Below are 22,134 nucleotides of genomic sequence, written 5' to 3'. Positions count from 1 at the left end.
CCCCATGTTCTTTCCTCTTATTTTTATTTTTTTTTTTACGTTATTTTCTCCAAGCTTAGCTTTCACTCATGTGCCACAGCACTCCTGCACTCCACCCCCCGTGTCTTTCTCTCAAGCTTACCCCACTCTAGTCTCTCCAGGCTGATTGTTTTCTAATTGGTGGAGTGCTAGAGGTTGTGGTTGTTATGGTAACCTGTGAGGGGCACTTGGAAGGGTAAGGCGGTGGTGGATGGGCGAGGGTGGGAAGGGGCACCCACTCAAGAAAGCTGAGGGCAGCACTCATTCAAGGCTTAGGTGGTCACTTCAGAAAATGGACTCAGACTGTGAAGACGTGTGTATTTGACATCCGAACTACCTCCATTTTGTACACGCACTTAAGTGTGAGAGCGCATTAGATGGGATTTGGTTGAGAAAGAGAGCGAGAGAGAGACAGTGTGAACTGTATGTGAGTGCGTTTGCATGCATACAGTTGGCAGGGGATCCTGCTCCCCACTTTAATTCTAGTTAAGAGCTCCTTCGCTCACAACCTTTGTTTCCCTGCCCCGGTTCCTTCATCGTCTATGGAAGCCACAAGATTGGTTTCCATCAGCCTGTTTTAATGCACATTTTTGGATTTTGGAAAACTTCATGAAATATTGCACTACATTTCTTACGCTTTGGGAGAGAGGTGTGGAAAGGAAAAAAAATGGCATATTGATGAAAGGGAAAAATGCAATGGAAACAGATTCAGTGAATTATAAATGAGGACGATTTGAAATCGCATGACTGAAACGTCCCTCCTGCTACTGCTGGTGTGCAAGGACTGATGAGGGAGCCACAACGTTCCTCGACTGAGTTCAAGAAGCAAATATTGCTTCCATAATAGATGGACGTAGCGACAAATGCCACAGTGTATCAGCTGCTACTGACGATCTCCTGATATTCCCTTTACAGCAGCAGTACATTTTAATTTAAACCTAGCTGCAGAGGCCCTTAACTCTCTCCACCTGCGTCCTAACCAGTGATGGGAGTGACGTTACTGCCAAAAAATGTGGTGCGTTACTTTAATCCTTAGCTCATCAAAGCAGTTTTTATCAGACCAACTAGATCTCTAGTATGTTAGACTCAATTTGTTGCACAGAAACATTCTGTTTCTGTTAGTAACTGTTAGTTATTTATTGTATTAAGTGTCCATTTCATTACAATATTCAGATTTATCATAAATAATTGAACACGCACATGAATTTTAAGTTCTGTTAAAACAGGGGGTGGAGGTGGGGTCCAAATTCTTTGAGCACTTAAAATGTACTTGAAAGTAACACAATAGCTACTTTCCCTAGTAACTAGTTACTTTTATAATTTGTAACTAATTCAGTTACTTTTTAGGGAGAGGGAACTAGTAACTGTAACTAACTGTCAATTTTCCAACACTGGTCCTAACATGCAATGGAGGTAGAGGAGCGGCTGTAGGGTGGACAGGACACCAGGTGGACGACTGTATGTCTGCACTGACCTAATGACATTTGAAATGCATTTTATTCCACTGCGTAGAATCATTCTATCCACACTCAACTGTTATTAGTTTTTCTTTCTACCCCAATGACTCAGCGTTGTGGGCAAAGGTCTTCAATGTGGCCAAACCTGACGACGGCGCAGTAAAGGGACGATCATGACTGTTTTACACCGCAGGTCCCGTCTGGGAGAGTAGAGGCTATGAGACAATGTGGCAAATATTTTGTGCGATTTAGTGTATTATCTTGGCAGATGGATAATTATTTTGTCTTCTTTGATGGTGTGAGAGGAAAATTGGTTTCTTCATCAGTGTGTGCGCATCTCTGCCTTAAACTCCGTCATGCATAAGAAATTAAGCTGGTTGTGCCCTTTTGGCGGGCTGGTTGGGAAGCACACAGTGTGATGTATCTCTCGATGGCGTGTGGTTAAAATAACTATCCCCCCCCCCATAATAGAGCCGCTTCAAACAAAACCACGAGGACACACGCAAGCAGCCACACACACGCACTGCAAACGATGGAACAGTTGTGTATTTGAAACGTCCATTGGAAAAATTGACTCAACTCATAAGGCCGACAGTTTTAATAGGAACACATAATAACTAGAGCAGCCATACGATGGGTATTACTGTAACATCAGTGGCAGTAGGTTATTGCGTCATGTCTAGCTTCGCTGGCAACAATGGTACACAGCCAGTATAGTCGCAATTTTAATTTTCTGTTGTGTAGCTTCTCATAGATTATTTTTTGGTGTGTGCGCGCGATTGGATCCTATCCTAACTGCCTGGCAACCTCATGTCTCTAGAAAGAAGAGGGAAGGGGACAACGTCCTTCAATATTTTTTTTAATTTGGATTGCAGTACCCATTATATACTACCTCTGTTTTTACATGTGTATGCATTTGTTTTGATCTGATTTGTTTAGATGTTTGTGCTCAGTTCAACATTTTGCACCCTTAAATTGCTCTTATCGCCATAATTGTTATTTCTGCTGCTTATTTACTCACATATTTTATTTTATCGTATTAATCCTTCATTTTTACAAATGCATATTATGTGCAGGAGGTGCTTCTTCTCAAAGCCTGGTGTTTCGAGGGGTTTTGTTGCACATTTACGGCTCTGATGCGTGTCACTGAGCGTAGTAGGTGACCAAGTAGGCGAGATCAAAGGCAAGTAGCTAAGTTCAGAAATAATAAAGTTGCCTTCACCACCGGTAAACAAAAAAGACACTAAAGCAAGACTTAAGTGTCTCCTACTTTATATTACTGTTCCACAACGGAGATATTAACTTTTTAATCTCACAATAAATATGCAACGAGGCAATTGCTACAAGATGAACGTAACAGTGGACAAATTTAGAGAGAGCATTATGAAGTGTTGTGCGCTGTTCAAAGCAGCTCTTTATTTTGCAATCAAGTCCCACTAATTAATAAAAACACAGACACTTTTAATATGTATGACTTGCTTCGCTGCTAAATGTAAATCATTTATTAAGTCTGCACACCAACACACACACACACACACACACACTGACTAAGAGCAACGCAATGACAAAAACACAAACAGCAACTGTGTGTGTGTGTGTGTGTGTGTGTGTGTGTAAATCTTGGCTCATTGCTTTGCTGACGTGCTGATGGAGCGGGGTCCTTAGCGATTTAGTTTTATCTTTGACTCCCACATACGCAGCACAGCGCTCGCTCGTCTCCCTCGACGCAGCAGTAACACAGGCCCGTGCACACAACAGACACTGCACGGTGACACACCACCTGCCGTGCTGGCACCATTGATTACCGTCAGCCAATACCTGGACTTCCTTCTGTCTGCGTCATCAAGTTTCAGGAAGTAATGATAAATGAACGGCGCTATCTGCCAGGACTGCTGCGGTCACGGATACGCAGCACGTTTTACGAAATAAAGGCACTGCTCAACTTCTTTTTATTCTTTTATGGAGGGAAAATAAGCATTAGATGAAGTGAAACTCCAGCCAATATAACACTGTTTTAATCTAATTAACTGTGGTATTGATTGAGAGAAGTTCTATTCACTCATTATGGATGTGTGTGTAAATCCTAAGACATGTTTTAAAGCTACAGTGTGTTACTTTTATTCATTGTTCTTGATGTTGTTATTCAGCCGGTTTAATCTTTACGAACAGAAGCGATGTGACACTATTTGTTAGTTGTGTTCATCTCAAACAGGCTCTGTCAGGCAAAACTATCAGACCTGACTGAGTAGGGCTGGGGCATAGAAGCAGCCGAACTGCTAAACTACCAGGTTTTTGAGCAGCAGAATTCAATTAACTCAAACTTTGTGTGGACACGTTTTCATTCATACTCCAACCTGTTCGCGTCTGTCTCACTTTCCCCCTGAGAAACAGTGAGAGTCGTGTGGAGCGGATAGGCTTAATTAGCATTATGTGAACTCATTTGACAGTGGTTTAAATGTGATTGTGTTTAAAAGTTATGTCCAACAAAATGAACTGGTCCTCTCGCATGCATGCAACGAAAGAGAACCCAACCAATGGTGAAAGAAAAAGGAGAATCTTAAAGTCTAGGTCAGAGGAGATAGGCCTTTGCATAATTGGACAGAAAAGACTAGAAAGGCTACCTGTGTTTTTATTTGGGAGTGTGTGTGCACACGTCAAGATATATTCAAACATAAGCCGTGTCTGACAAAAGAAAGCTTAATAGAACACACACCTGATTTCCCTGACACGCACACACACACACACAGACAGAATATCTGTTAGCGGGCATCCGACGACATGTGTGTTCATACTTGAGCTCAAAGCAACCACAAACAATTCAGTCTTTTCCTATTTCCTATTGTCTGTGTGCCCCCATCTTGCTTTCACTCTCAAAGAAACAAAACACACACACACACACACACGCACACACACAAACTGGCCTGTGGCAAGAAAACTTGATTTTGACAGAGTTCGGTGAAAAAGGTAGACAGAGATATGAGAGATATGAAGCCTCAGTTGGAAAAAAATATTATTCTGTAAAACTGTGGGGTGCTGGAGGGATGGGTGGCGGAGGTGGAAGGTGAATTTCAAAGGAGGAAGAGTGGGGGGATATTTGTCTTTTTTTTTTTTCCTTTTTGAAAAGCACACTGTGTTTCCACAGACAGTTTATGACACATCGCTGGCAGCGTGTTTTCCCTCTAAACCCAACCTGTTATGCTTAACCTGACAGGGCATCCAGTGGTACAACTCGGAGCCTAGCCTCAAAAATTACAATTGAGGGAAAAACAAAAAGAAAAAAAATATATATATACTCGTACTGCTGGGGCACTGTGTCACACTTGTGAAAGACACAAATATCTCCCATCAAAGAAAGAGGAGGGCCTCAGCCTTTTCCAGGTTTTTATAGCTATAGTAGAGCCAGATAAGGTCATGGTGCCTTACCTGTCATTGGCAGCAGCAGCAGCAGACGCCGGAGGAGAAGTAGTCCCAACTGTCCGCGGTTTATTGACCTTGGCATACAGCCTATCGATGTGGTCGTCATCGGGGACAGCTCCGGGGTCATTAGCATGATTTCCATGCCCCGGAAAGGTAGAAGTGGTCTGCGGGGAAGCGTTGCGAGCGTGGGTGTGCTGAATCGTATTGTAGGGAGGCGACTGAGGCAGTGGCTGTGGCACCGAACCCGTGTCTCGGTCCCTGAAGGATTGTATTCGGGCATAGTTGGGGTCTGTGTCATCGTCCTCCACATCTGGATAAGTGGACCTGGCACCCTGCTGGTCTCTGGACCGGTGCTCTTGCAACTCAGGGTGGCCTGCCTCAATTCTGACGGACAGACGGAGAGCTAGTTCAGACAGCGACAAATATTACTGAAACATCATACGACGCTATCCAAAGGGCACGTTGAATAAACAGGAGTGAGGAGAGCTACAGGGGATCCAGTGAATGGCAAGAATAAAATGCAGTTACAGGAAAAGTTACACACCCTAAAACATGGGAATAAACACCTTCCCACCTTTCCCTCTCCTCTTTCATCTTCTCAAACTCGTGGTCACTCAGAAGGTCTGACTTGTGTCGCTGCACGGCTGCTTTTGCTTCTTTCTTCTCTTCTTTTCTCTTGCCAAATCTGATGAGAGACAAAAAAGAAACAACCAGAATAGCATGGTGAGATGGACTTCTCTGTAAAAAAACAACAACAATAATTTGTATTTCAGCGATATGTATTCTCTTGTTGAGATGGAGGGTCTTTACAGTGGCCCAGCAGCTACATGGTGGGCAGGATATGCTTAATTAAGACAGTCAACCCTGCTAAATAGTTAATATCGCCAACCTGCAAAACGTGACCTTATAACACGCCCCATGTTTTATTTATGAAGGGAATTTATTGATGTTGTATGCTTTCGTCTACAGCTCTGCTCCTAGCTGCTGGTGGTGACACTGTTGAAGTATCACTATGGCTATATTTGTGCATTATTTAATACAGCATTCGTGTGATTTTTAAACATGTTTTGTGTGTGTGCGTGACTGTTTTGTTATTTAAACATACGCAAAGCTATTTTATAAGACGAAAAACAGTATAGCCTGTGAGCTACAGTAATACATTTTTCGCTGAAGTGCTTGATGTGAACTGGGGGGGAAAGAAGCTGATTTACCACCCACAGAGCGAGATTCAATGGGCAATGAAAGGCTTTGACCATGTGTGTGCATTAATAAGGGTGTGTGCGCGTGTGTGTGTGTATCTGTCTCACAGGGGACAAGTCCTGCTCTAATTACTGCTACCTTCAGTGTCAGAGATTAACCCTTTCCTTCAACTTCCTCCCTTTACCTCTTGCTCCTCTTTCATCTTTATTCAGTTTAGCTTTTCTCCTCCTGTTTCACCTCGACACACTCTCTTTCCTTTCTTCCTTTCTATCCATGGCTCACCTTGCCTTCACCCCCTTAATCTCAACGATTAGACACTTCTCTTACCTCCACTGTGACTTCCTCCCCTGACCTCCATGTTGTCAACAAACAAGAAACCATAACATTGAACATGTACAGGAAAAGAACAACGAGAGAGACATGAATGAATGAATGAATGAACGAGAAACAATGGACACCTGGAGCTTAATTAGGCCAACTCTCGTTTTTCCAGATGCTCCCAGTATTATTATTACTGGACTATTCACACACGCACGCACGCACACACACACACACATCAATATGCATTATTCATAAATACTAAAATTCAAATTTTAGTTAACAATACAAGATTCAAATTTCCACAACCTTTTAGCTACCAAATGACCTGGTTTTCTTGTCTATTTAAACAAAAAAAAACAAGAAAAAAAAGGCCTTTTGGCCTCTTGAGTGTGAGGGAGGAAAGAAAAACAACATGGTAGGGAAAGAAATAATCAAATATGGACAAAGTAAGAAGACTTTTCTCCTGGCACGGCTGCAGGTGCCTGAAACAATACTTATCTGAATGCATCTTTGATAAAAAAAAATATGCAAACATCAGTTAAGAAAACAAATAACAAAATAATTGGAAAGTAAGTTGTCTTGTCTAGATAAAGAAAACTTTTTAAATGTATCGTTTAAGCATCGCCATGTGAGAAAGAACAGAGGATTAGCAGTCACTTAGGATGAATACATTACCTCTCGTTCTGGCATTAGCGACCTAACACCACAATCTGTATGGGAAGTGTACGCCTCGCTCATTTGCATCTGACAAAGATGTAATTACAAACATGTACACCGATTCCTTAAACGTCCATCTGTGTGCAAAAAGGTCAGATGGAAAAGTTAAGCTCCCGATGCAAGTAAACAACAATATGTGCCGCCACGAAATCTGCTGTAATTAAACACGACATGATTCCTGACTGACAAAAAAAAAAAAACTCAAGGCGTTAGACGATGCCATGATTAACCTGGATGATTAAGGTTTCCTCACTCTCCTCCTCAGACCAAATTCCATTTCATATTTGCCCTCAAACTATATCACAGTCGCAACATGTTTTTACTGGAGGGTCAACAAATGATTCAATTAAAAGAAAAAAGAAAAGAGGAAAAGGAAAAACGGTGTGAGCTATTGTTATATTGTTATTGTGGGCTAAAGGCATTATTACGCGCTTGTGACGTGTCCCATACACTTCAAATGTCTTCAGCACTCTACATCCATAAGACACTAAAACCAAGCGGAAGCTCAGAGGGGATCGTGCTTCGCTGGCAGCTCCAAAACTTTGGAATGCTCTGCCCCTCCACATAAGACAGGCCTCGTCCTTGTCTGTTTTTAAATCCCTTCTTAAAACCCACCTTTTCTCTTTGGCCTTTGACACTTCATGAGACGTTTGGTTTTATTTATTTTACATATTTTAATTTGAATAGAATTTATTGTTTTTTATTGTATGCTGCTAATTCTTATTGTATTTTATGATTCTAATTTATTTTAAGCTGTTTTATCTAATTTTGAACCTTTTATTATTATGCCTTTTATTTATTCTGTACAGCACTTTGGTCCATTGTGGTTTGTTTAAAGTGCTTAACAAATAAAGTTGGATTGGATTGGATTGGATATTGTGGGCTAAAGGCATTATTACGCGCTTGTGACGTGTCCAAAAATGTCTTCAGCACCTAGAAGACACTAGTAGAGGAGTTTATGGTAAATACAAAGGTCTGCAAACAAGTGTTGGTGTCGTAAGCATATAGCTACACATTATGGTAACAAATCTAATCTATATATGTATATGTATATATATATACATATACATACACACACACATATGTATATACTGTATATATGTACGTATATATATATATATATATATATATATATATATATATATATATATATATATACATATATATATACATACATATATACATATATATATAGATATATGTATATATATATCTATATCTATATATATATACAAATATACTTAGACCATGTAAAAAATTGGTCTCCCGGTTTCAGGTAGCAATATAATGAATAGCCACCAAGGAGAAATTCAAAATAACCCAAATTCCCACTTGATTTATAACGCCAGTAAACATTTCCATGATAAATTTATGTTCTCAATCCTTTCGGCGATCCTGGTAACAGAAGGGTTAAACACTCGAGTCTAAAAGTGACATTCACATGCATGTATTTGTCTATTTCGGAGTGATGATCAGTGGGAAGGGGGCTGTCCCACACTTGTGCTCCTGATTAGCCCACGAGGTGAAAACCAAGTGACAAATGAGTGCAAACATCTGTGACTCTCACTTCCTCTGTTCGTGCTATTCTTCTGCAATTCTCTCACTCCGCCCACCCCTCTCTGCCAGACACGCCTCCTCTTTCCTCTCGTTGATCCCTGAGGAACAGCAGTGACTGACAAACTAGCTACCATAACGAGCACACACACACACACACACACACACAGGGCACACGATTACGCCCGCATGTGCATATACATTCATACATACGTACATACATACGCCAATGACTGGCAGGCACGACAATAGTCAGCAACACACCAATGATTTCCTGTCAAGATGTTTGATTGGAAGCACACACCCACCACACACACACACACCCCCTCAAACATGTGCTCCTTTAAATTTGAAACAATAACAGAGGACGTCTGGTCAGATGACAGAGCCTTGTCCTTCATAGAAAGAAAAAATATAAAATAAGAACTTGGAGAGAGTTTTGTTGCTTTTAAAAGTAAACCGCACCATATTGCTTAACTCTGTGTAGCTGAGCAAACAGATATGCTATAGGTCAGGCCAATTAATTATAAAATAATTGAGATCGCAATATGACCAAGTGCAAGTTACAAGTCAAAAGATGCTGCAATTATTTGATTAAGATAAAAATGTGTGATAAATCAGCACTATAACGAAATTCTGGAGAATAAAATAATATTTTTTTGTTTCTTGAGGGACACCAAAAAATATCAAATCAACATAAATGGCTTATCCAACAACAAACTCTAACCTCCCCCCCTAAAAAAAATTTCGACTGTTTCCGAAAGCTGAGAAGTTGCACGTCAAAGCAACTTGCCAATATGAAAGTAAATATTACTAAGGACAAAAAAATGGACAAAATCGCAAAACTTGTAACATCAACAAGAGTGCCACAAATCTAATCATGGCACACTTGAAGAAGTGCCTAATAGACCTAGTGTGAAATAGCAACAAATGGAGCTAGTCATCTTAGCGATGGGTATAAAGATGGAGCATTTTGCATTATGGACTCAGGGGGAGAGTGTTATTAAAGGCATCACCACAAAAGGAAAAGAAGGATGGAGCTCTAAACTGTAACCTTATTTTATTTCCTCTCAGGTATGAGGCTGCATCGTGTGATGTTGCTCATTGAGTTTTAATTTTTACACGGGTAAACATACAATATAATTTACCTCATCGTAAGAAATGAGGATAATTCAAACGATTCTCAAGCAATTGTACGTGTATATGCCCACATTTATGCACATATATACACACCAAACAAAGCAGAGCAACAGGGAGGCAACTACAGCAGTGCATGAGGACAACCAGACAGGCAACTATGCATGTATTACCATAGATTCTCATAAATTCGCACCATTTTAAATCTGAAAATGAACAGCATGCACACATAAATTACGACACAGAGCAACAGTCACATAAACATGATAACATGATGCACTGGCATCAGCACTGCCTGTCCCTTTCCCGGCTCTGGTAGACCTTGTCCTCCTTTCAATCTCACCTAATAGATTAGCATATTTTTTGTGTGTCCTCATTCACGGCGAGCCACACACACACACAAATACACACATGTCTGCACAGCATTCATAGTGAGGACCTCTCATAGACATAATGCACTCACTAGACCCTTACCCTTACCTTAACCATCACAACTAAATGCCTAAGTCTAACCCTAACCGTAAAACCAAGGACCAGCCAGAATGTCCTCACTGCCCAAAATGTCCTCACTGTTATGGTTTATACGCTTTTTTTTGGTCCTCACAAAGACGTCCATACAAGGACACACGCACGGAGACAATGTCTTTCTTTGAATATTAAGCATATCTTTTCAAACAAATAAACAGAAAGATACACGGATCACACAGGAACAAACGGTCACACAGCTGCAGTCCTTTAACAAGGAACACACATACACACACATGCACAGTGTCAGAAGATTCACAGCAACTATGTGCCAAATAGATGTCAACCATCTGACTGTGTGACCAATCCTGTTTTATCACCACATGAATATTCATAATGGTGGGATGATTACCACACACACACACACACACACACACACACACGGGTGATTGGCATAACTGATTGGCAGGAGGCAGCAGTTCAGATGACACAGCCTGCTGTCTGCTTTAAAGGGCCTTTACAACAAACATCCACAGTCTGTCTTTAATATCTGGGTTGTAACAGTGTGAAACGAAACATAACTGCAATTGCATTCAACTTTTCCGCACTCACGCGGCTCCTATTCATTTGATCTGAAATCTTAATTCCAGTCATTTTGGTGATTGCACGGGGGAAAACCAGTGGCGTGAGTCACTTTGTAGGAGAGAAATTTACCGTGGCAACTTAACAGCAATGAAGCGAACAGGGTTAGGACAAAGAAAAAGTGGCTTTTGTGTTTCAAATGTGTTAACTGACGAACGTAAACAACTTATATGTGTTACTGTAAAAAAACTAAAGGCCTCAGAGAAAGGTTGAGTATCGTATATCGTCCTCTCCTCCAGAGCATTAGGCCAATCCGAGCTGGCCTTAGATGAATGTGACAAATCAGTCGTTTGGCTGAGCTTGAACTGTACTGAATAGCACCAATTTGCCTTCTCAGTCTCCTGCCATTACACGCAATCAAATGCAGATAGGGAGATGGAGCTGGAGGGAGCAGACAGAGGAGAGATTGAAATGATGACAAGATTGGGTGGTGGACGGAGAGACGGAGCGAAGCGGCGGCGGGTTACAGAAGTACGACGAGAAACGCAGAGAAGAGGGAAGGTTGAGATTATCACTGGGCTCTAATCAAGACCCTCTTATGGTGATGAGACACGGGGTGGAAGAGGAAGGCTCTAAATACTGTAGGTCCTTGGGTGTATTATATGGTTTCTTAAAGCACTTAAGGCAATAAGTGATCGGGGAATTAACGACTTGAGTGAAAGGATGGACGCGCATATAGTGGGAAGACTTATTTCAATTAATCTGGAGATTTCTGGGGTGTGCTACACAAGCTTGTCCAGACCTTAATGAGGCAGAGGTGGAAGAGAAATAGGTGTACACAGAAAGGAGGGGCGTGGGTGTAATCTTACGTGGTGAGACAGAGTGATGCAATGACATCCTCAGGTGTAACTTACATCATTATGACATCAACGGTGATCCACTGATGACACAGAGCTGACACCACAGAATGCTGCGGTCATAACTTGAAGCAGAAGTCATCACAGCAAAGTACCAACACCATCTACCTTCCAAAACAGCTTCAGCTGACACTCATCAGAGGCTTGTGTGTTTTAAATAAACTTTCTAGTGACTAGACTACAGGTAATACACTCCATGAGGGAGCATCAAATGGGATGGAGTTACCATTTTTTTACACCTTTGAAATGACACAGCCGGGGACTGTCCTCCCACTCTCTGTTCTATCCCATAAAATTAAGGTCGCTGCATCAAGAATTACTAAAGAAGAAGGCGAGGAAAAATTGCTCATCTATTGGTTAATGCAGGGAATCAGTTTTGGGTTTTTTTTATTATTTTATGTGAACATACGACTCATACTGTACATACCCTGCAACAATGGGCTCAGCCATTTCTCCCGGCTATCGTTCTACACGTGCATATGTTTTGGTCGTGTTTACCCACAATGCCCTGCGCTGTAGTCTGCTTCCTGCATTTGGTTGACTTGAAGAAAACCGAGACCTAAGTTTCTAAGCGGACCAAGGTTTGCTTCTTTGGTGCGGATCAGAGATCGGTTGCACATTCACACCTCGACAAACCGGACCGGACATTCCGAGCAGACGAACTAGGGTTCGATTCAGAAGGTCTGGTGTGAATGCACCCTAAGACTTCAAATAATAAAGAAAGGATTGCCACTTCATTAATCCCCGTTGCAGTAACACAAATTATTTGTTACAGCAACAGAAGTAATAATACGCGGAACAGTAAATAACTTGTTTCAATTACCTTAATTCATGTTGTCATATGCAGCCAAGTATGCAATTAGATTTGTGTTAATATTTCCAAACAACACTTTTTAAGAAGCAAACTCGTTCCCCAAGTTTTCTCTGTCGACATCCGACAAAATAATTGTAAGTATCTAACGTTTAGAATCTGACAAAAAAGTGTATTTTCAAACAAACACAATAATATCGTTGAATGATTAAATTTAATATTTTATTTTTGCTTGCTTCGAGAAAAGTGTTGTTTGAAATGTATTGACACAAATCTAATTCCATAAACAGGTAGCCTAAATTAAGCTCATCTCATTTAAAAAAAAAACCTAATATTTTCTATCCATCCAGCTCATATCAATAAAATGTTCTTTTCTTTGAGCCATCTTTGTGCAGAGATGTTAATAGAAACTGGATTAAAACAACCATTTTACCACCAATAGCACAAAGTTGGACAAAGGTTGGGAAAAGGTGAAGGAAAAGGTGGAAACTTTCAAAGCGAGAGCGCTGAATCTATTCAATTAGGTAACATTAGCGCACATTAGTCTAATTGCTTGATATTTCACTTTGAACAACATGCAATTCTGAGATGCAATCAGTGGGATAAAAAGTCTGCAAGTGTTTGCCTGTGCTCTGGTTCAGACAGACCGCTTTTGTGTGTGTGTGTGTGTGTGTGTGTGTGTGTATTCTGAAAGAGCGTGTTTTTCTTAAGATCGGCATCAATGTGAACTCTTGTTTGCAGCAAAAGAAAAACAACATGATATTAAGTAGGTATTATTGAAACACTGTGACCCATTCACACTGATAAAGACAGAGTGTTGGAGTTAATCACATGAAATAGTTCTGACAGATCATTTCCAGGAGCTCTTTAAGAAAGTGGGGCACCACTCCCACTGTGGACTCATGTGCCTGTGAGCATATGATAGTGTTGCACGAGGAGGAGGAAAAAGTACCCAATGTTTATGTTCAAAGGTTATTTTTCTTATGGAGGCACACGATGTGACGTGTTGTGACCTTATCCTACAACCAGGCTCTCTAACCACTGCTGATGATCAGTATGAAAATATGCTGCTGTTATCGTGTGGATATCACAAAACTGAATGAACACACGTTGGGTGTGACATTCAGACTGAAGGAACACTGGAGAACATGGAATAACATGGCAACTGAACATATAATACAAAAAAAATATGAACAGAAATGACTCTAAAACACACAAACATGATGAAATGTCTCTCTCTCTCTGTATTACACACACATTTACTCACCTCAGAAGGCCAAATCCTATTTTCTTGCTCTTCTTCTCCGTCTCTTCAGGCTCCTCCACCTTGTTTTTCTCTTTCTCTTTCCCTTTCCCCTTGTTCTTTTCTTTCTTCTTCGCTTTCACTTTCTTTTTCTTGTCTTTCTTGCCCTTTTCCTCGATCTGATCCGCCACTCCCTGGCGGGACGAACTGCTCGCAGGGGTGTCGCGGCCTGAACTCAGGTCCGAGCAATCATCTGGAGGAGGAAAACGAAAGACGAGGATTAAAACAAGCAGTGTGAAAGACGGAAACAATCCGTTGGGATTGTGCCCAAAGTCATCAGTGTGTTCGATTTAAAACAATAAAAAGCTGACACTCAACTTTCTCAATTCTCCTTTTTCACGGCAGGTTTTATATCTTTATAATAGACGAATCGACTCTTGGAAAGAAGAATGCATATCTGCGCATTCATAAAGGTGTAAACTCCAATGCCTCATTACTTCCTCAAATTACTGGCACTCTGGTATGGAATAACTAGGACCTGGCACACACGCACGCACACACACAAACAGAGAGTGAGAGGCCACTTGTCAGATTTTGTGAGATAACCAAACCTAATTGGTTACTTCATTTGAGATTCAACTTTGTGTGGAAATTCACGTCACCCTTAATTATAAACACTGTCTTCTGAAATGATAGAAATATAATTGAGGCTTCTTTTTCAGCCTCATGCTCATATTGGATGTCATAGGCGCTCCCATAAGGAGTTGATCATTTAACATGTGTGAACATGACCACAACATAAATTACTTTTACATGTACGTTTCTTTTTTGCGGGGAGAAAAAGTCTAATTTAACAAAGACTCTACTTAGATTGTTCACATCGGGATCAAATGCTCTGACCGAGCTACAGGGCAAAAACACAGTGGGGATAATGAAAGTAAGAGCTTGCATGAAATACTTATGACTACAATGCACTTGGAAAAAGTAAATTGTGGTTTTACAGCAGCGTCACGGGGGCAAAAGTCACCACAAACCACCATAGCGGGACGCTGTTCCGTTCACAATGGATCTCCTACAATTTTTGCAATAGTGTGTGACATAAGAATGAGAAACAAAATGAAAGAGGCACAAATGAAAAAGTATCATGTGGGAAGAAAAACTGGAAGAAAATGACAGAAATAACTAACATAATCCATCCCAGCTGACATACAACATCAAAGCCACTTTGATGCGACTCAAAAACTCTACTGAATTGTCCTCTTGACAACTGGATTCACATGCGGCGCACGCTAATATTAGTCAGGATCCCGTACCGTGCATCGGCTGCACATGAACCCAGATTAAGTGTTATATGAAATGTTTGTCAATTCTTTGTCCATTTGTCCTCCCGATCAAAAGTGGAGAGCACTAAAAGAGGGTGTGAGATCCTCCAGCATGTGCTTCGGAGAACTGTTATCTGTCAATTAACAGCCGCTCTCAAAGTGTTGAACACTTCGAAAGACGGTGACAGATGTGGACACTGCGTGTGTGGTGTTGACATGCCCTATTAGTCCTATCCTGTGTGAGAGCAGTGATCTGAAACAGCCCAACTCATTACTCTGGTGGTGACTGATAAGAGTTTGCTGCTAATAATACAGCTGGGAATTGAGCCGTAACCCCCCCGGATGAAACAAACCGCGCGGCGGCCGTTTAGCTCCCGGATAAATATTTAAAGTGAAAGCCTGACTCAACACTAAAATCACCAACTGTGATGAAATGCTGCCGTATTGCACCATACATGTTGATAATGTGAGGCATCATATTACGATTACGAAGAAACTTTGCCGGACAAAGTGTAACAGGGGAAAACGCCACTTATGGAAGTAATCTATGTCAATTTGGGAAAAAGTAACAAATGTTTTTTTTTTTATTTAAATCAATGATATCAGTCGAGATTAAAACAGCTGCTGTGTCTGCACACCAGTTGTTGCCCTTCTTCAGACCCAAAGAATGATTTGGGCCTGGAAACATGAACTGGTCTGCTTTTAATCACGTTGTCAATCCTCTCCAGTACCCAGTGTTTATTTTATGTGGATGCACATGCTTTAGCACAATTTCTCCATGAAAAACAGCTGCCGTGACGTCAGTGCGAGAAGTGCAAAAAAAAAAGAAGCCAATCCAGAAAGCTCCTGACATAACAAACGATCCGTCTCATCAGTTGCAGTCCTGGTTTAAACTGCTATACCTTCAGGAAGCCGTTTTAAACTATCCCAATCCATAAACATGAGATAATTCTTCAATTTTTACTGTTTTCCTTGTATGTAATTGTCATTTATGCCGCGGTTTTCATGTTTCATGTGTCAATTTCCACATTGTGGACAATAAAGTTTGTCTTAACCAAAACCTTTACATTTGTCTAGTTCTTCCAATTCATTGTTTATGATATTTGTTTGGCAAATACACAAAAGAGTGAACATTTATCTTACCGTCATCCTCCTCCGGTGGCCCATCATAGGACTTATCAATGGCCGCCCTGAAGCTCTCATTGCAGCCTCTTCCCCTGACCATATTTGGGCGAGGGCGGTGGAATGGGAGGACTTCGTTTTTCCTGTTGACCTCCGACATGGCCGTCTGGAGACTCTCCAACGAGCTGGACTTCTTCAGGCCGAGGGTAGGGCCGAGTTCTACGGGACTCGACAGGGCTGATGAGGAGAGAAAATATCATAGTCAACGACTAAAAACAATATGAACGCATCAATAATCAATCAATAATTCCATAGTACGCTTTCTGAAAGCTGAGAAGTTGCACGTCAAAGCCGACGTGGTTATTACGGTAATTCCAGGAAGCCGGCGAATTAGCATCTTTGTCACCAGAGAGGAGACGGTTGGAAAAACATCTGTAAATAGATTCCATTATTTGGCCTGTTTTTGGACATTTGGAAAAAAAGTTGTTCATGTTATTTTAGATATGTGTTATCCTGTTCAAATTTAAAATTTAACTGCCAGATATTGAAAGTTATTCTGGAAAAATTTCTGGCCCTTTTATGGTTAAAATACTTCTACATTTTGAGGCTTAGGTGTTAAAGGGTTAAAGAGCGAGTGAGGCCATTTCACAGCACATTGTTGCAATTAAAGCAATAAAGCACAAGTCAATATTGGCAATACTGGCTTGAGTTTCAGCGATGGAAAGGCTGACACAGGTGAACTCTATGAAATGAGCACATCTGCTCATCTGATGAAAGGAGCTCAGGAAGAAGAGCAGCGATTCCAAAACATTCATGTTTTGTTGATGAAACTCAAGAATTGGTATCCTGACCACTGTAGATTTGAAGCAAATTAAGAATCTAAAAAGCATATTTAAGGTGGAAAATGACCAGTTTCTTCAAAGCCTGAATGTAGAGTCCAAATAAGACTGTCCTTGATGTGACTTGTTCTGATTGATAAACACAAAAGCAAACCAACAGTGGAGACACTGACTGTGGGCTGGAAAGACCAGGACAACTCTAAACTCTGGAGAGCAAAGCCAAGGAGAAAAAAATACAGTGATGCAGTTAACTATGCTGTTGTTGAGTTTGTGATGGATGTGAAGTCTGCTTCACTGTAACCGGTTCTCCATCCATCATCTCAAGTACACAGTGAGAGATATTACTGAGGGAGGGAGGGATGCAGCAGAAAGGATGATGAAGAGTAGAGCAGCGTAAGAGCAGACAGACAGCAATGGAGGACAAGAAGAGACAGGGAGTGAGACTTGAAGATATGAAGACGTATCTGCATTTCTTAAATTAAAAAACGCTGTCAATCTCTCAAGCTGACATCTTCGACGGGCAAAAATTCTGCATCAACGACCATTGTGGTGTCCCCACCACCTGTGAGGACTGATGATGGTGAAACAAAAGGAGCAGAGAGAAGGTAATGTGCACTTGCAGTTTGGTCTGTCACCATGTGACACCCTAAACACGGAGGACACTGATGGCAGGCAAGATGGGGAGAAGAGGGACAGGGCGAACAACGACGGGGAGACAGCAAATTAAGTTCCCTCCGAGGAATTCCACGGTGTCAGAGAACAAGACGGAGAAAAATGGGAAGAAGGGAGGAAGGCTGGGCTCGCTGCCAGCTCAAAAAAAAATACTGGTAACACACACACACACACACACTTTGGATTCCTTGCTGGCTCTGGCTTGTCAATATGATGCCACTGTGATTCATGATAGCCAAACCTGCATCACATTAGCTAATGATTCCCCATACACATGACTGCTCTTTTGTGTGTGTGTGTGTGTGTGTGTGTGGGTGTGTGCGCTCGTGGGTGAGTTCTCTCATAGCAATAGGAGATGAGAGGGCCTATTTCCACGTCTATTTTGACAAACATTAACCAAACACACACAGATGCATTGTGCAATAACACGTAGAATGTATGCACATGTATAATGCAAGAGAGCCGCAGGTACGTGGACATGGACACATGACATACGGATGCATAGTGAAGCGAGAAAAGTCCCATGTCCTGAGTGATTTGACTCTATGGAATCAAGCCTGGATTGACTGTTTGCAGGTAATACTGCAGATTTGTGGGTAATCCCACAAAAAACAATTGAGATTGCTAGTACAAATTAGATATATAGGTAAAATAAAATAAAAATTGAGTATACTAGAATGTAGTTTTAAAAACTCTAACTACACGTTTTGATTAATCAGCGGTTCTTACACTGTGGTATTATACAAGACATAAATACTATGCAGAATAGTTGATAACCAACTTTAGGTATTATACAAGACATAAATACTATGCAGAATAGTTGATAACCAACTTTAGGTACCGCCATAAGGTAAAAGACGTAAGCACAGACATATAGATAATTATATTGGTCAATTTCAATAACTAATCCACTGAATTAGAGCCACCAAATACTGTACATCAGCAATTTCAAAAGACTGGGTCGGGACCCACAGATGGATCGCAGGAAAATGTTTTGGGGTCCTCAGACAAATCTACAGAATTTTACTAATCATTTAGTTAAAAGTGTATGTGTATGTTTTTATAGAACATGCAATAAATGAAATCATTGTCACAATTTAGATTGTGATGTGGGTCACAATAGTTGGGTGTTTGTAAAAGAAAAAAAAGGGTTCTCAGTGCTGTACATGAATAGTCTGGATCATGAGGGATTTTTGATGTATTAATGAAGCCTTGCATTAGTTCATGGAGAACAATGCATTCATACGGCGCAGCTGAACACAATCTATCAGTCATGTTCCAATCACAGCCACTCTCACACCAAGACCATCTATTTAAATAAATCTACTCCCTCACTCATTTCTTGCTGCATTAATGTCTTGTATAGAGCTTTTGGACGCTGACATCACACAACCAAGGTAACGCTTCCAACACGCCCCCCCCGTCAGGAAACAACATGGTTCCTCCCATAGACATATATAGTAGACAGCACATACAGTAGATCAGGCAATATGTCAGAAAACTCTTGTCTTTGCCGACTGTTTTCATCATCAAGGTGAAGATGGTGGATAGATGTTGTGCCCCGGGATGCCAAAAACAGTCAGAGACAGGGTAACGGGAGAACATTTTACCGGATCCCCGCAGATCCAGATCAGAGGCGGAGGTGAATCGCAGCTATGAAACGAGCTCACAGCGAACAGAAGAAGACGGAGCGATGGGAACAAACACAAAAACAGAGTTTTCTGACATATTGCCCGATTCTTGGGCTGTCTACTGTATATATGTACGTCTATGGAACGACTTTTCCTGCCTGGGGGCGTGTCACTCACGTGATGTCCGGAGCTCTACAGAGGGGTTCCTGAATAGAGGAGCCATCAGCGGCAACTCTAACTGTATTCCTATTTGTTATCATTTATTTGTAATAAATGTTTTAATTATGATGCAGGTGTTCCTGACTGAATATCTGTTATTAAAACCACTGAAACTCTTCCAAGGTTTCATTCCACATGGGGGAGATCTGCAAAGTTTGAGGAACGACTGCAATCCGTTTAAAAAGTCAGTGAGCACAGGGGAGCGCACGTGGCGTTTTCAGGGGCAGTGACCACTGAATCCAAAGTGTCCGACTGCAGAGGGTTTGGACGGTGGGATGAGATTAACCGTGTCAAAAAATAGCTTAGTGTGATTGGGCTAGGTTATTAGGGAATGAACAGTGCACGTACGCACACACACACACACACAGGGTGATGGGCACGCATCCACAAACTAAAGCATACACACAAACACTCTGACACACAAAGCATTTTGCTGCGAGTAGCAGGATTTGTGTCATAAATGTAATTACTGCTGTCCAACTGTAAGATGATAGAATTAAGCTGCTTTTAAAGAGAGCAGGAGAGAGAGAGAAGAGATGACAAGACAGTAACAAAGTAGTTGGGGGTGTTGGCAGAGAAACACAGTCACTGAAAGAATAGTACTGGAAGAGACACAAAGGGAGCAGGCATGGAAATGAACAGAAGATCACAGGAGTGACAATGAGAGGCAGACAGAAAAAAGACTTTGTAAGAAAAAAGGTATAAAAAAAAACACAACGAGACAGAGAGTGCCAAGCTACCCCAAGGCTATTTTGTTGGCAGGGAGGCAATGGGGCTACTTTCAAAGACAAAATTACAGCGCGGCTGTGGCTTAGCAGCAGGCTGCAGCAAACGCAAACAGCACAGTCAGCAAGAGGACCAATAAAGAGATGTGACTTAATTCCCGCAACATCAACATGTACCCAGAAAAGAGGCTTTTCAGGACCGAGGTTTCCCCCAGTGATTTTAGTGTAACAAAAAAAGAAAATACATATATAGATGTATCACAAGTCAAAGATTTCTCTGCCAAACACAGCTTCTGAAGCAAGACATGCTGTACTGTAAACAGCAATGAGACCATTCTTTTCAGCATAGACAAAAATGCTAACCCTAACCCTTTAGCTTGATTCAGAGACACATAGTCCATCCATCCATCCATTTTCTACAGTTTTCTACAGGGGGCGCAGTGCTATCTCAGCTGACATAGGACGATAAGCGGGGCACGGCCTGGACAGTTCGCCAGTCCATCTCAGGGACAACATAGAGACAAACAACCATTTTACTCTCACACTCACAATTTACCTAATCCCCATATTGCCTGTTTTTGGACTGTGGGAGTAAACTGGAGAACCCGGAGAAAACCCACGCACACACAGGGAGGACATGCAAACTCCATGCTGAAAGGCCCTTGTTCCGAGTCTCGGGTCTTCAACGAAGAAGACCCCTCTAGCTACAAAGGCAAGAGTGCTAACCACTACACCAACCATGTGGCCCGCACACAAAGTCAGAAATAAAACATTCTCATTATTTTCTTGCCAAGATCTTGTATTGACGGTGAGAGAGTGTCAAGTTCTTTTTTTCCAGCACACCCTAAAGATTCTCAATGAGGTTAGGGTCTGGACTCCACAATCTCTGTGTGAAAATGATGACTCATTCTTCTTTTCTTTTTTTTTACAATTTGAGCCCAAAGAATCCTGGCATTTAACATTGTTGAACTTAGATCTGGCCAACTGAAGCAGCTCCAGACACTCTGCCTCCACAGGCTTGTACGCTAGGCACCAAGAGAAATATTAGAGTATGGGACTTGTTTTTGGCCAGGCAGTGATTTTTTTAGGAGGGGCATTCACTCTTGCAAGTAACATTTTCTTGTATATTATATTGTGCGTGTAATGAGGGTTGAGGTGAGGGGTTTTGCTGTCCGAGGAGCTTAAAATGAAGGGGCATCAAACATGTGACGTGGTGTGAATACGTCTCCCAGCTCACATCAGTTTATCAGCTGCTCTTAGTGGTTTCCTAAAGTCTGAGGGGATCGGGTTTTGGAAGTTGCAGCCCCTAAACTGTGGAATAAACTGCCATTACACACAAGGCAGGCCTCTTCATCGTCTCATTTTAAATCCCTCTTAAAGACTCACCTGTTTCCCTCTGCAATTAGGACAGTGTGAGTCTGTTGTTCTGCACTTTGAGATGTCGTTGTCTATGCGTGTGTTTAATGTATTTTATGCTTTTATAATTTGGATTAGATCATCTTCAAGTAGGTATTAGTAGTAGAAGTAGTTGTAGTAGTGGTAGTAGAGGTAGGAGTAGTACTAGTGGTAGTAGTAGTAGTAGTGGTGGTAATAGTAGTAGTACTAGTAGGGGTAGTAGTAGTAACAGTAGTAGAGATAGTAGTAGTAGTGGTGGTAGTAGTAGAAGTAGAAGAGGTAGTAGTAGTAGTAGTGCAGTGTAGCCAGCAGTAGTGGTAGCAGTAGTAGTAGTAGTAGTAGTAGTAGCAGTAGCAGTAGCAGTAGTAGT

At 41.4% G+C, this 22,134-nt stretch overlaps 1 protein-coding gene across 7 annotated transcripts in view; it reads right to left on the bottom strand.

Moving 5' to 3' along the window:
• Window positions 1-22,134, bottom strand: part of pard3bb (par-3 family cell polarity regulator beta b) — a 181,684-nt gene that overhangs the window by 59,066 nt on the left and 100,484 nt on the right. For 4 of the 7 annotated variants that reach the window (XM_044013098.1, XM_044013106.1, XM_044013115.1 and 1 more), the window contains exons 19-22: window positions 16,305-16,520; window positions 13,864-14,092; window positions 5,437-5,577; window positions 4,899-5,276 (exon numbers count right to left, since the gene is read on the bottom strand). In XM_044013098.1, coding sequence (XP_043869033.1) covers window positions 4,899-5,276; window positions 5,437-5,577; window positions 13,864-14,092; window positions 16,305-16,520 — 964 coding nt within the window. The remainder of the gene's footprint in view (window positions 1-4,898; window positions 5,277-5,436; window positions 5,578-13,863; window positions 14,093-16,304; window positions 16,521-22,134) is intronic. The other 3 variants (XM_044013123.1, XM_044013132.1, XM_044013146.1) reach the window with 1 other exon arrangement.

Source organism: Solea senegalensis, linkage group LG2 (genome assembly GCF_019176455.1).
Source record: "Solea senegalensis isolate Sse05_10M linkage group LG2, IFAPA_SoseM_1, whole genome shotgun sequence".
In the NCBI taxonomy this organism is placed as follows: Eukaryota; Metazoa; Chordata; class Actinopteri; order Pleuronectiformes; family Soleidae; genus Solea; species Solea senegalensis.
Note: the sequence above shows the minus strand (reverse complement) of the source record. Positions and strands in the feature narration are given on the sequence as shown.